Raw genomic sequence first — 16192 nt, forward strand, 5'->3', positions numbered from 1 at the left:
CCAGAGTCATTGTGGTGTGTATTTGGTTTTCAAGAAACGCCTCCATCAGGGCATGGTGATGGGTAGGTGTGTGTGTGTGTGTGTGTGTGTGTGTGTGAGAGAGAGAGAGAGACCTAGAAAGATCAAACTATGAGAGTATTCACACACCAGAAGATGTCAATCGGCAAATAGTCTTTTAGGTCAGACTTTTCACTAAACAATCGAAGAAAATGTTTCCCATGCTTGTTCTGTTTTGTTTGAGCTGTTGCCGTCTGATTGGTAAGTTAAATGCCTAATTTCTTCCAGTTTCACAGTAGTAGCGCAGCCACGTAGATCAAATCATACACTACTTTGGATTCTAGCATCTTTTTAGTGAGCCTTAGCAGAAATAAACAAGTAGTTTTACATGGCTGTGATTAAATTGTCATGTAACTTCATATATAATTAAATTGATCTTCAAGCAGATAACTTTCAAATGCATTAAAGATAAAAATGATTTGTTCAAACTGCCTGCCTTTTCATGTTTATTACCCTTTTCATTTATTATGGATCTCTGATCCCGTTCTTCAGTTCAAGCTTTCAGAAAATATCTGATTTCATGCTTTGTAAACCATCAGGAGCCCTAATCTGTGTAACATCTATTCATGTTCATCAGGTGTGTTTGGTGAGTCAGTGTCAGTGATGGAGGGAGATTCTGTCACTCTAAACACTGATCTTACTGAAATACAGGAAGACGACGACATACTGTGGAGATATGGAGCTGAAAACTCTCTGATAGCGGAAATCAGTAGAGCTGCTGGAGTCTTCTCCACATATGATGATGTTCCTGACGGGAGATTCAGAGACAGACTGAAGCTGGATCATCAAACTGGATCTCTGACCATCACAAACATCTCAACTGAACACGCTGGAGATTATGAATTAAAGATAAGTGGACTGAAACTGACATTAAAAACATTCAGAGTTTCTGTCTATGGTGAGTATAAAGAATCGACAACATTTGTAGCATAATAATTAAAAACCCATTAACACACACACACAGAGAGAGAGAGAGAGAGAGAGAGAGAGAGAGAGAGAGAGAGAGAGAGAGAGAGAGAGAGAGAGAGAGAGAGAGAGAGACACACAATTTGAGTCGTTTTTCTCTGCTTCTTTAAATGGAGGTTACGGAGGCACTTAAAATGCACGGTGAGGCCAATATTTGAAGGTTTTGAAAAAGAAATTTGATGCTTCTAATTCAATAAAAACACTGAAATTAATAATTGTGTGTACTATTTGAATATAATAAATCATTTTTAAAGTCGTTTTAGTGCTTTTTGTGGTAAACGTAAATGTCTTCACAAATGTAAGTAAGTGATTTTCATATTGTTATCATCAATATGAAAATCACTATAAACCACATTTTTGCTTTTCTTCTGGACAAGTGGAAATGCATTTTTTGGTCGTAAACATCATGCATCACAAATGCTGGTGATTTAACTGAACTTGTTCTGAATTCTGAATGTTCCATATATGTCTACTAATTTTATATATCTTTGTTTATTCTTTTATGTTTTCCAGCTCCTCCCGTCACTCCTGCCGTTACCAGAGACTGTTCTTCATCATCGTCGTCATCATCATCAAATTGTTCACTGGTGTGTTCGGTGTTGAATGTGAGTCATGTGACTCTCTCCTGGTTCAAAGGAAACAGTTTATTGTCCAGCATCAGTGTGTCTGATCTCAGCATCAGTCTCTCTCTACCTCTGGAGGTGGAATATCAGGATAAAAACACCTACAGCTGTGTGCTGAACAATCCCATCAGCAACCAGACTCAACATCTGGACATCACTCAACTCTGCCACACATGTGCAGGTACGGCAGCACTGTATTGACTAAGCTGATCTATGAAGTTTTAAAGTGACAGATTCACTAACTCTAATTTTTTAAAGACTAATTCAACTTATTCCATTACAGATCAAGGTCTGCCTTTATTGTCCACAATGTTGATCTCTGCCGCCGCCGCTGGATCTCTGCTGATTGTTGCTGTAGTCGTGATTTGCTGCATCTGCAGGAAATGTAGAAAAACAGGTCAGGAGAGCAACAAATTCATCTGTACAAATATATATCTTTATAACACATATTGTGATATTTCGTTTTAACACATGATTACTGTTAATACAGTCGAGACCAAGGAGGAAGACAGAACTGATTCAGCAACAACACGAAAAACGGTAAAATCATTAATGACTGTGTTGCAAAAAGTTGTTGCAGACAGTTAGTGTGACTAAAGTTGTGTGTGCGGCTTCAGACAGTCAGTGAACAGATGTGTGTGGCTGTACTGTTAGCACTAGAGTGACCAAATGTCCTCTTTTCAAGTCCTTTTCATTGGGCCATTAAATTGACCGGCACTAGGGCAATCCGAGTGTCCTGGTTTTCGGTAATCAAAATATGGTCACCCTAGTTAGCACCTCAGTGTAAAAAAATGTTCAGGGCTATTTCCATTTTGCAGACTTACTCAAAAATGGTGAGATATCATATTTGAGTACCGTCTCGTTCCCCTTCTCCTCCTGATGGCGCTATGAGTGACGCCCTCAACACATGCCAATCTACTGGCAGACGGCAATCCATGACTTCACACGAGCATGTGCATGCCGAGCCTGAGCACATAAAAGGGCACCTGAGTTGCACATTATCAACCATTTCATCTCTAGGAGACGAGCTGGTATTCCCTGAAGTAAGGCAAGGAGATGCAGTGTCTCATTCTCCCTCTTCTGGGATGCTTACACAACTTAAGACAGTGACTGTTTCTTAATATGCATTCTTAAGCGATTCTTAAGTCAACTGTCATTGGCCAGCCTCTATATCCATAGGGAGTCAGAGGGGAGCTTAAACTGAATCCCCAATTGGTAAAGGCAGAATAAGAATGGGACACTATGCCTGTTCTTATTTATCCACTATAGTAATGTGATGTATTAACCCTTCAATCAGAATAATTGAAGAGGGTAGCACATGCGAGTGTGGAACAAAAGCATTTATCCTATGCAACCCTATTCCACAAGCTTCATGTTTATTATAGCAAGCACCCACAGGGGGCGCCCTATCCTACAGTTTGCATAATATAGACAATATTTCACCCAGCCTGATAAGTAACAAGGGACAGAGAGCGGTTCCTCTCATTTTCTTTTAAAAAAAGAAAAGAAACATAACCTGCTTTAACTCTGTGGCAATCACATAGAAACGGTTGCTAACATGAGCCTGACAAGGAAGTTAAATGGAGGGGGGGGGGGGTGTTATCATATCCCTTGCTTCCTCTTCATTGCAGCTTCATGAGCAGCCACACTAGCTTTCTGATCCGGTCTCCAAGATTTTTTGGAGGACAAGTCAGAAGGTTTAGGAGAGTAAGTGGAGGTTCAGGAGGAGACTTGAACCTTCATGTGATGTACTTCCTGAGGGCATCTGACTGCACTTTTGCCTCCCTGAATCTCCCCACCACTGCCTCAACAGAGGTGCCAGAGTCCAGAGATCAAGATCGGGACATAGAGGAGAAAAGTTATCTCCTTTTCTTTGATTCCTGACAGATTAAACTAGAGGTGCATCTCCATGACCACCATTTCTACCACCGAACAACCGATGGCAGCGGCCGTCTGTTAAGTGACTCGGAAAGCTAAATCTGTGGTCTGCCACAGGTCAGCCTAGTCCCTGCCCCTGGTCTAAGTCCCTAAGCAGGTCGGCTTGAAATGCCTGCAACACCACCATAGGGAACCTGACCCGCCCACCGCATATACGCCTTACCCATGAGCAGTGAATGGGTCTAACATGGCTTAGACTGGTAACTTCAAAGCTTCTGCCATCTCTTCCACCGGGGACATCCGCTTATTCCTGCTCACCCAATCCCTCCACATGAGAATAATGTGATTGTTCTAGAGGGAAAATGAGCATCGAGTATGGTTTTTCCAGGGCCTCTCCGACTCATTGTAAAGGTCCAGTATTGAAAGGCGAAGGGTTGATCATGGCCCACCAGGTCCAATCGGCTACGAGCGATTGAACTATGGGGTGCAAATGCTCATCCTCATCCTCACAAGCGTGAGCAGAACTTTTTCACTGAAATCTTTTCACAAAGAACACATTCAGCTCCCTCAAGAATTGAATGTGTGCTCCGCGTTCAATAACTATAAAGATAACTGTATTAGTGAACACACTAGCAGACAATACGGTTCAGTTTATTCTAAGAGCGCTCTAGTTTTGTCTTCTGCCGCTTTAACTACTCGACCCTGTTAAAGCAGGATGGGTTTCTTATTGGCGGTCAATGTTTTTGTCATTCATCAGCTGGAAAAAAAATCCTTCTGAAAGGGATTTCAACTGTATTGTTCCTCAGTGCCATTATCATTATCCTGTGTGAACAGAACCACATCTTGTGATTGGGGCATAGGAACAATGCTGAGATCCGTCCCGGTACATGCCCTGTGTGAAACAAAAGGCAGGACCAATGCTGTAAGGGGTGTGTCGTCCATTGGCGTTTTGTGCGACTCTTTGACCTGGGGTTTATTGTCCAAATCAATTTTCACATTGCGCATTAACAAAGAAGAATGTTTGTGTTCTTCATCCTGATGCAAAGAATATATTTGTGCGGTTGTTTTGTGAATCATGACATACACTGATCAGGCATAACATTATGACTTATACTGTGCATATAAGCAATATACACAAAAAACTGTGATTTACTGTGTATTCTGACACCATTCTATCAGCAGCATTAACTTCTTCTTGAGCAATCTGAGCTGTTTGATCGTAACACACGGGCCAGCCTTCGCTCCCCATGTGCATCAATGAGCCTTGGCCGCCCATGACCCTGTCGCCGGTTCACCACTGTTTCTTCCTTGGAGCACTTTTGATAGATACTGACCACTGCAGACCGGGAACACCCCACTAGAGCTGCAGTTTTGGAGACGCTCTGACCCAGTCGTCTAGCCAAACTCGCTCAAATCCTTACGCTGGCCCATTTTTCCTGCTTCTAACACATCAAGTGAACAAAATGTTCACTTGCTGCCCAATATATCCCACCCACTAACAGGTGGCATGATGAAGAGATAATCAGTGTTATTCTCTTCACTTGGCACTGGTCATAATGTTATGCCTGGTTGGTGTATATGATATATAGCCTTTATCAGGGATAGGCAATGTTAGTCGTAGAGAGGAACTGTCCTGCTGAGTTTAGCTCCAACCCTGAAAAAAAACCCAGATCTGTCTGACACTGATTAGCTTGTTCAGGTGTGTCTGGTTAGGGTTGGAGCTTAACTCTGCAGGACAGTGGCTTGCTAGGACTGACATTGCAATGCCTACTCCTGGCCAGCATTTGTAGATTAAGCTTTGTGCATGTGATTCTACCGCCCCGCTCCAAGCTGGAGTCGAACCGTGCTCCCCGGTGTGGGAGTCCAGTCTGTAGCGTCAGTTGCTAGACCGCTTCTTGAGATCAGGGGAGTGAGGTTTACACGCACAGCTCTTACTGGCCTACAACAGTTACACACGGTAAAAATTAAAAGGCACTAAAGCGACAAAATCCACCTAAAAATTATGTTCAGGTGTGATCTATCTGGGATTTTAAAAGTAGTATTACTGAAGTGAAATATGTTATTTAAGCATTAATAAGTTCTTGTTTTTAAAAGAATAACAAGGTTAGTCGGAGAAAAAAAATAGTTCTGTTGCATCAGCAGGCTCCTGACTGAGTTTATGTTTCCTTACAGAAATCAAAGATGGAGGCGGTGTATGAAAATGTCCCTAAAAAACATGGATGATAAATACTGTACTGGAACTTTTTTAGAGCTAAGGGACAATCCCTCACACTTTTGGTTTTGTTCACATCAAGTCTTTGACTCTTTGTATCATATATTTATGTTTCATGTCATTGTGATGTCTGAAGTTTAGTTTTAATTTAATTAGTTATTACATAGAAACAGTGCTATTTTTAGTTTAACTTATGGGAATAATAATCATTATTAAATGTATATTTCACCCTTCACTGATCTTCTATGTGTCATTTACTGGTCTTGTTTTATTATTTTTTGTAAAATATAACTGAATATCAAGTGCACTGGATAGTGATTTGATCACTCTATAGCAGGGATCCTCAAATCTGGCCCACAAGAGCCACTTTCCTACCCTGACAAGCCAGACCCACATCAAGATGTTTGGTCTGGAAACTCACCATTGACAGCTCAATCCGATAAACGGTTGTCTTTCAAACTCCCTCTGCACGCGATAGGATAGCGCTACAACCAACTAGAGCAACGACGGTAAAGCGGAGCTTGTTATTAAACATTTGCCGTATCCGGTCGGCAAAAGCCCGAAAACATCTTCCCTTTTTAAGAATGACTTCAGTGCCGTTCTTTGTTCTTTTCTCAGAGAAAAGCTTAACTTCCAGAGTCGCGGTCAAACCTGATTCGAAAGACCGCCGTTCGCCAGTTTCTGTGTTTACTAGAAGCACGCAAGCGCAACTCTGCCGTCATTATGTTAAGCCCCGCCCACCGACACTATACACGATGTGATTGGCCCGACCAGAGTTTGCTTTGTATAGCTCAGGAGTGTATTGAGAGTTGCTAGACGACACTCGCGGCAGATTAGATTTGCTGCCGCTAGGGTGCGTCTAGATTTCTAGGCTAGCACTTTCCTTTTAGAGTTTAGCTCTAACCCTAATTAAACACACATGGACATGCTAATCAATGTCTTCAGGATCATTAGAAAATCACAGCTGGGTGTGTTTGATCAGGTTTGGAGTAAACTCTGCAGCGCATTGGCCTTCCAGGGCAAGATTTGAGGAACCCCGCTCGATAGTGTCCGAAGCAAAAACTCATGTGTCTGGCCAGTGGTTTTCAAACCGGTCCTGGATGCACACCAGCCCTGCACATTCTGTATGTCTCCTTTATCAGATAAGGATACGTTCTTGCAGTCTCTACTAACGAGCTGATGAGTTGAATCAGGTGAGATAAATGAGAGAGACACACAAAATGTGCAGGGCTGCGGTGCTTCTAGGACGGGTTTGAGAACCACTGATCTAGAAACGGTGCTACCTTCACCCTATAGAGTGATAGAGATCTCTCTTTCTGTAGAAGCGATGATGGGCCTACAATAATGTGCAACAATCAGGAAATGGCATCAATCAGCTCGCAGGAACCAATCAGATGGCGTTCCTACACACACACTCACACACACACACATTCATAAAACAACAGAGGTAACACAAAACAGAAACCATAGGGTTGCAACATTTTAGCCGTAAATAAACTAGAAATGTTAGCTAGATTATGTTCAATACCGCTCTAGTGATGCATGTTCAAGTTGAATTATAATTAAATCATGGTTTGAATTTCAAAAACAACAATAACAAAACAACTATCACGAGTCATTATATGAGTTGGCTCATGCGATTTATGTTTCAGAATTATGTATAAGGTTACTCACCGGATATCCGGAAACAATCTAAAAGTCATTGAAAACAAAACAGATTGTAACAAAATGTAACTCTACATACACCCTTGTCTACATAGAAACACTTTAAACATATAGAGTTCATCATAACATCGTAATATACACACATAATTCGTCAGCTACAGGCCCACAGACATTGACTTACATGTCGACGTCAGAGGTTACATCATGTTTTTCATGGTAGGAAACAAAGGTGATTCACTTTTTTAAACTTTTTTTCATTCACTGCCGTTTAAAGGAGAAAACACTCATCAATGGTGTTGATCAATGAATGTGCACATGGTTAAAGCATATTAGAAACACCACACAGAGATATAAACTACATTAAAAACTTCATTCACCACAAGGGGTCTTTTAAAAAAGCTGTTCATAGTAGAAGGAAGGAAATACCCTGACCTACAAACTAAACGCACATGCTCTGAATGCCCACACACACACACGATGTTTGTAGAGCCAACAGATCAAACCACATCTCTGAAGAAAACCAACCGCTGCAGGTTTCAGTTTGACTCGGAAGATGAACTTCTGGAAGAGTTGTGTTGGCTCATACACGGTTTTAACTTTTTCTTCGTTTTTCTATTCAATAAATTTGAGAACTTTAATAAATATACACAGCCATTTTAAATCACTAGTTTTAGCATGGCATGTTTTATACACAATATATTTCTATTTAGCCATTTAACAAAGTCAGGCAAGAATCTTACAAAAAGTATGTTTCATGATCAAAATAACGAAGATTTTTGCTCATTAGGAACAGTTAAAGTCTTACTAAGAGCCAGATGAGCTTTAACATTATATGATATGTAAATGAAGCGAGTCAAACTATAGGAGGGTCAGACTCTGGTGGGAGGATTCACATTTAGACTGAATGTTTTTAGGTGATAGTTCCATCAGACACGGAACAACTGAAGATGTTGCACATGTTTGTTTTGTTCTGTTTGTGCTGGTGGAGAATAATTGGTAAGTTTTAAGAACATTTACGTCTTAATTTCTTAGCTGGAGTAATAAAGCTGCTGCTTATTAGATTATTTTCATCTTTGCTGTAGGCCTACCGAATAAATAGTGAATTTTGCGGATTCTACTAACTACTAGACTTCTGGTCTCTGTGCGGACACTGAAATTTCCAGGTCTGAAAGGATCATGAAAATAAAATCTAAAATATAAGTCATGGTAAATAATGGATATGTAACTTTACACAGTCGTTTTGCTCCACATAAGATAACGTTAAAACTAATTAAAGATCAAATGTTCACACACATCTGTTCAAATAGCGTCAGTTTGCGTGTAAAAGATAAAATCTACAGCTGATTTCAGGATTTGTAACAAAATCATGTTCTCCAGGTGTGTTTGGTGAGTCGGTGTCAGTGATGGAGGGAGATTCTGTCACTCTAAACACTGATCTCACTGAACTACAGGAAGACGACGACATAATGTGGAGATATGGAGCTGAAAACTCTAACATAGCTAAAATCAGCATTGAGAGAAATATCTTCTCCACATATGATGGTCCTGACGGGAGATTCAGAGACAGACTGAAGCTGGATCATCAAACTGGATCTCTGACCATCACACACATCTCAACTGAACATGCTGGAGATTATAAACTACAGATAAAGGGAGCGAAGGTGACATCAAAAACATTCGGCGTTTCTGTCTACAGTGAGTGGAGATCATTTGTCCAAATGTTCACGTTATTATTTTATTTGTACATATTGAATTGCTAAATCGTTTAGTTTGAGACGACGGACCGTATAAACACTGAACTCAAATTAATATTGTTGTGTAGATTTATTTCTCTTTATTCTCTTGTTTTTCTCAGCTCGTCTGCCTGTTCCTGTCATCATCAGTAACTCTTCACGCTGTTCATCATCAAATTGTTCACTGGTGTGTTTGGTGTTGAATGTGAGTCATGTGACTCTCTCCTGGTTCAAAGGAAACAGTTTATTGTCCAGCATCAGTGTGTCTGATCTCAGCATCAGTCTCTCTCTACCTCTGGAGGTGGAATATCAGGATAAAAACACCTACAGCTGTGTGCTGAACAATCCCATCAGCAACCAGACCAGACATCCCAACATCACTCAACTCTGCCACACATGTGCAGGTACGGCAGCGATCATTTACTGACCTGATCTCTGATATTATAGATCAGTCACATTCACCTCCATGTTGTCCATTACAGACGAGGGTCTTCCCTTGTTTAACATCGTCCTGATCTCCGCTGGATCTCTGCTGATTGTAGCTGCAGTCGTTATAATCTTCTGCATCTGCAGGAAATGTAGAAAAAATGATCAAGAAGGCAAGTGTTTCCTACTACTAGTGAGAAATGATGTGGGTTTTCAGTTGCAAAATATACTGTCGCAAAAGTCAATTGAGGGGCAACGGTGGAAACTTGTGAGATAGAGATTTCCATAGAGAATAAAAGATAATTTTAGTGTCAATAGTTTTGTGTTTTTTATCATACTGTTCATTATATTTAATGATTCGGTCAGTGCCTTTGTGGTTTTTGGCTGCTTTGCTGATGTAGTCTGTAAGGACCTTTGAAATACCTGAACTGATTTGGCGATCAAGTGATCAAAACCTGCTGGAACTACTTTAGATGAGTCCTAATAATGTTTCAGAGAATCAGATCTAGTTACGTATGTTTTGTTGTTTTAATGCCTCTACTGTTGTTGTTGTAGAAACAGTTCAGACTCTTAACAGAAAGGTCACTTACGCTCATCCGACATTCCACAAAAGAAATGCACATACATTGGTAAGATTACGTGTTCCTAATTCATATTCTGAGTCTGTATCATTTACGTATCTGTATCATTTCTGCTCTATCATACACACAACAGCACCATATCACATATTTATGAAAAATGTATCATTAGTCAGAACCAGAAATGCATAAAATAGGTCTAAACAGAACTGACTGTGTTTACCTGAAGCATTACTGGCGTTTTGAGATTATTTTGTGTGTACTTGACTGTTTAAGCTCAATAAGCAGTGGAATATAACAGTAATTTAGTATTGAGACGCAACTTTATATGTGCGTACTTTGAATGTGTATAAAATTATGCACAATACACAAATTTCATGTCAAAATTTAAGCCCTGTAACAGCAACAATATTAATTGTTCAGCAAATGTAACAAGTGAGTTAACGGAGATGGTTCTGTGTCACTCGCAGATATTTTAGGATATATAAACATTTTTGACAACACTACACTGCACTTTATTATTTCAAATTACTTTTTAAAAGACTGCGATTGAGCAATGTATATAGTATAAATAAAATTCAGGAGTGACCATGTTACACGCCCAGCTAAAAAAAATGTTAATGTGAAGCCCTGTTATCAAGACAATTATAATTTAATATATATAACATTTCCTATAGCTCAAATAATAGAGCATAGCGCTAGCAACGCCAAGGTCATGGGTTCGATTCAGGGATAGCAAGAACTAACAAAATATAAAATGTGTATCTTGAAGGCAATGTCGCTTTGGATAAAAGCATCTGCCAAATGCATAAATGTCAAATCAAAAAGAAAAAGAAAAAAAAATAAGAAAAAAAAAAACATTAGCGGACTAAAACATAGTGCATTCATTTAATAAAAATAAAATAAAATAGAAGAACAGCACCAGAGGGTAAATTTAATTTAAGGTGAAAACCTTTCCGTTCATAGTTCACTATACTTAAACATTTAACAAAGAATAATGTGATTTTTTTTTATTAATGAGTCCAACATAAAATATTTAAATAGTGTAATCTATTAAATTTAAAACTCAATTTAATTAGATTTAGGAAAAAGAAGCACCTTCTGCACATGGACTCAATTTTATTTTATTTTTGCCTCTACTTCAGTTAAAAAAATTTAAATGCTATATTTTGTCACTTAATTTAATTGTCCAATCACCCTACTAATTTAAAAAGGAACATTTTCAGTAAAGGGAAATGTCTTTGTTTATGTTAATGTTGAGTTGTTTTTTTTTTAAATAAGTTCGTCCAAGGAGTTTTTTTTTAGTGTATAGCAGTATAACAGTGTACTAAAAAAATTATATGAGCACAGTCTCACTGAGCAAAGAAACACACTAAATACTAAAAACGAAGGAACTACTTTGCCGAAAAACACATTTGATAACAGTTCATTTCAGCATTTACTCTCATAATGAAGGGCCATGAAAAACATGCTGGGAATACACTGTCCAGTTAGTTATTTCAGAAAAAAATATCACTTAGTACTAAACAAATCAATACTAAACCAATCAGGGTTTTTTTTTTTTTTTTTACAAATGTAAGTGGTCTGTGAGGACTTTGCCTCCTCATTTCAGAACACCACTGCGGCAACAGCTTGTGCCGTCTCGCAGAGTTATAACTTTACTGCAGTTAAATAAAAAAACTGATATATAAACTCAGAAAGGGCGCTTGCTTAGTCTAAAGGCAAAATGGCCCTCGGGGTCTTGTGCCCGGATTGAAGATGGTCTTTGATTTGAGCAGAGTTTGTTTGTATGTCTCGGCAGAAACTCGCTATTAAACGGTCTGACAGGAAACTGAACCTTCAGGAAATTAAAGTCAAAACTTTTTCTGATGGTTTGCACAACAGTCAACAAGGAAATGTGCTTTTTTTACATCAAGTTTGCTTGAACACAACGGCTGCATCTTTTTTGCAAACATATGAATTTTAGACTGGGTAAACCCAGCCTGATCTGCCGGCGATTTGATTTTGCTCGGCAACTCAGTCTGGAAACCCATACATTCATTTCTACTGCTTCTGTCACACTTTTGCGGGAACCAATCACAGACCGGCTTATCCACCTGGCACGCTATTGGCGGGTTTAACATGATGACAGGCTGAGAAACATTGGGTCGTTGCCTGTTGATCACGCCTCTTGTGGTCTGATTGGTTGAAGGACTATCCAATTGCGTAGCAGAGTTATTTGAATAATGCCAGTTGATCACGATTTTGGTGCAGTAGAAAATACAGAGCAGACTCCCAGACCTATGTTCAATCTTAAAGGGATCCCCTGGTGTTGAGACTTGTATGGCTTAATATAACATAAACTATGTCTCTTACTGAAATATGTTGTAGAAGACACATGAAAGATCTACGTTATTTAAAAAAAATCGATTTTATATTTGGACCATGGGCGGCGCCATCTTGTTTGCGTTCCAGGTTGATGACGTAGAATGGTTGCACACACAGTGTGTTTTAAGTACAATTACAAAGCAATTCATTGGTTTTGTTAAACTCTGAAACAATTTTCGAGTTGCGTTGTGGTAAAAATAGCTACGGGTAACGCCAGCTGATGGAGGAGTGCAACCATTCTACGCCATCACCGTAGAACGCAAACAAGATGGCGCCGCCCATGGTCCAAATATAAAATCGATTTTTTAAATAACGTAAATCTTTCATGGGTTTTCCACTACATATTTCAGTAAGAGACATAATTTATGTTATATTAAGCCATACAAGTCTCAACACCAGGGGATCCCTTTAAATTGAGCTTGGTCTGGTGATAGCCAGACAACTGAATTGGATCTTGTTACAGAAAAATCGTAGCCTGACAAGCGCGACCCACATCAAGATGTTTGGTCTGGAAACTCTCCATTGACAGCTCAATCCGAGGGGTGGGATAAACGGTTGTCTTTCAAACTCCCTCTGCACGTGATAGGATAGCGCTACAACCAACCAGAGCAAAGAGAAGCGGAGCTAGTTCATAGATTAAACATTCGCCGTATCCGGTCGGCTAAACTCCGAACACATCTTCCCTTTTTAAAAATGACTTCAGTGCCGTTCTTTGTTCTTTTCTCAGAGAAAAGCTTAACTCCAAGTCTTCCAGAGTCACGGTCAAAGCTGATTCGAAAGACCGCCGCTCGCCAGTTTCTGTGTTTACAAGGAGCATGCGGAACCTGCTCAACTCTGCCGTCATTATGTTAAGCCCCTCCATCGACTCTATACACGATGTGATTGGCCCAACCAGAGTTTGGTTTTTACAGCTCAGAAACCTATTGAAATTTGCTAGACTACACTTGCGGTAAATTAGATTTTCTGCCGCTAGGATGCGTCTAGAATTCTAGGCTAGAAAAATCCCATTTTAGTGTCCAATTTGACATTACTTCAATACATTGCATATTCATATGAATCACTGAAGCCACAAAGCCACATGTTCACATTCAAATGAATCTGTCAGGTCTAAGATGAAGTAGTATTATCATCTCTTGTTTTTTCCCTTTCTACAGAATGTTGAAGAGGAGTGTCATGTGGAGTATGTAGATATTGCCATAAGATGATCAATCTTTTTCTAGCATCAGATCGGCTGCTGTGTCCTCGTCGACAGCCTCAGATTCTGCATTAGTGATTGAGTTTTTGCGATGGTTGAGAATCATCATGAAATCGCATGCAGTGGACATCCGGCAGGATCATCCTGAGGGTTCGAAGTGTGATACACAAAGACTGAAATGCTCTGCTAAAAAAGAATTTTGCCTTGCAATGCAAATGATCTAAAACATATGGACCATTTTTAGGTTTAACTCTTTAATGTTAAAGAGATCATGCGTGTAAATATCATACAGTAAATATGTGTAAAATGTAGATTCAATACTCACAAAAGGAATGAACCTTGCTGTACTAGGTACAGAAATGTGGTTGGGTAGCCAAACAGCATGTGCTCGAGCACATATCTACTGCTGGACGGTTGTGTTTGATGTCTGCGAGTGTGTGAGGTGTGAATAGTGTGTCTGAGTAAACACAATGTGGTTGAAGGGCTTTTTTCCATTGCTGCTCAAACGATTTGGCTTGTGCTTTAGACAAAGGTTTACTACAAAATACTAAATCTGAAAGATAAAAGATTCACTCAAATCAAACAGCGATATTACTGTGAGATCATATTATGTGACTTTGAAATATTGACCTAACATTCAAACATTTATGTTTTTTAACATGACTGTGATATGAAGCACAGCGTGATTACGAGAGAGATATCAGCGCCACACACTCGAGTCCCGGGGATATAAAGAAATGAGGACATTTCATTGTGCCGAACTACCGCAAGTGCTGAATTACTACTCATTCAGGTCAGAATATTTAACAAATTAAAATTGTGAGGAGACGCAATGCTGTTTCACTTGGTCTACACTTTCTAAAACTACATTTGAGTATGTTGAAAGTTATAATGTTATTCTGAGGGTTAGTTTGTTGGCTGTGTGAGACTAGCAGTATCTACATCATACTGATGATATTATAATATTTCATTGTGTTGAGCTACATAACATTGATTAATTTTATGTACATTTGCTCACCTGTCTAATAAAGCACGTGAAGAACGGGATCTCTGTCAAGTCGAAGTTTGTTTGCGAAGCTCTCGCCATCTCGAAAACGCCACATCGATACTGGTCCTCTTTTGATTTCTCATTTTGTTCAAAAGTCTGCTTGTTATGGTCCATAACGTTTTCAAAACTACAAACTACAATAGTATCTAGACCTTATGCAGTTGTCTGGTGCCATGGATTCTAAGGTAGTAAAAGTGGAAACTGGGGGTAATGTCGCGGACATGACGCCGTTGACAGGCGACTCCCTCAGACGTCCCAGTTCCTTGGTTAAAATTCTCAAATCGCTCACGATTTACAAATAATTAGAAACATTTGGGATATTAAGTATTTTATAAAATATATAACACTGGCCTAGTGATTTTTAGATATTTTACTTCAAAAATCGTACATATCCCTTTAATAAAAACAGTAACAGTAAGCCCCGTTAATAAGCAAAATATTTTCCTAATAAATCATTGGCTGCGTCTGAAAACTAATCAGGCAATTGTAGGCAACTTTGGCACACAACAAAGGTACAGAACAAATATTTTGGACAGACTTCTGAGGCAGCGTAATATTTTCCACAACAAAATAGACCGAGATTTGGTGAAAACTAAGCCAATATTTAATTACTACAAAAGTAGAAATGCCATCAGAAGTGGAAGACATTGGTCAAAAACATACATTTACACGCAAACTGACCACCAACAGCAATTTTAAAGGGTTCGTTCACTCAAAAATGTTTAATTTATGTCATTAATGACTCACCCTAATGTTGTTCCACACGCGTAAGACCTCCGTATCTAGGCACATATACTGTCCGTGTCCAGAAAGGGAATAAAAACAGTAGTCCATGTGACATCAGTTGGTTAATTAGAATCTCTTGAAGCATCGAAAATACATTTTGGCCCAAAAATAACAAAAACTACGCCTTTATTCAGCATTGTCTTCCGTGTTTGTTTTCAATCCCGAAATAAAGATTCAAACGGTTATGAATCAGCGGATTGATTCATGATTCGGATCGCCAATGTCACGTGATTTCAGCAGTTTGACACATGATCTGAATCATGAAACAATTTGCGGATTCATAACCCTTCATAGACGGACAATGCTGAATAGAGTCGTAGTTTTTGTTATTTTTGGACAGGAGACAGGAGACATATGCCTTCACCCCCCTTGCTGCTGTTCTCCCAGTTCCCCTCATGGAATCTTCAGCTTGTATTGGCAGTCAGATAATAATTCATAATACAAAATTAACTACCAAGGTTACATTTATCTCTGTGTTCATGAGTAGTATGTGGTGGGTTTGTGTTTAGTTGAATGAGAACATCCTGTTTTGGAACAGATTTGATTGATAACGTCTGCTAACTGCAAAAGAAAGAAAATTTGCTTTTTTAAAAGTCACTTCTGTGTTAATGTGATGGGTTTTCAAGGGTCAGCTCTATAACATTCTTATAAAAACTCT

General features: G+C 39.3%; 2 protein-coding genes across 2 annotated transcripts; both read left to right on the forward strand.

The window, feature by feature from the left end:
* The first annotated feature begins 209 nt into the window (after positions 1–209).
* LOC137039700 (SLAM family member 5-like) lies at positions 210–6748 on the forward strand. The gene is made up of 5 exons (XM_067414973.1): positions 210–258; positions 635–955; positions 1504–2043; positions 2137–2186; positions 5697–6748. Exons 1-3 carry the CDS (start codon positions 210–212, stop codon positions 1845–1847), a joined length of 714 nt encoding a protein of 237 aa, XP_067271074.1. The 3' UTR covers positions 1848–2043; positions 2137–2186; positions 5697–6748.
* A 220-nt stretch (positions 6749–6968) lies between these two features.
* Positions 6969–9567, forward strand: LOC137040027 (SLAM family member 5-like). The gene is made up of 3 exons (XM_067415429.1): positions 6969–8397; positions 8779–9096; positions 9257–9567. Exons 1-3 carry the CDS (start codon positions 8349–8351, stop codon positions 9559–9561), a joined length of 672 nt encoding a protein of 223 aa, XP_067271530.1. The 5' UTR covers positions 6969–8348; the 3' UTR covers positions 9562–9567.
* Positions 9568–16192: the final 6625 nt, after the last annotated feature.

This window comes from Pseudorasbora parva, chromosome 14 (genome assembly GCF_024679245.1).
Source record: "Pseudorasbora parva isolate DD20220531a chromosome 14, ASM2467924v1, whole genome shotgun sequence".
In the NCBI taxonomy this organism is placed as follows: domain Eukaryota; kingdom Metazoa; phylum Chordata; class Actinopteri; order Cypriniformes; family Gobionidae; genus Pseudorasbora; species Pseudorasbora parva.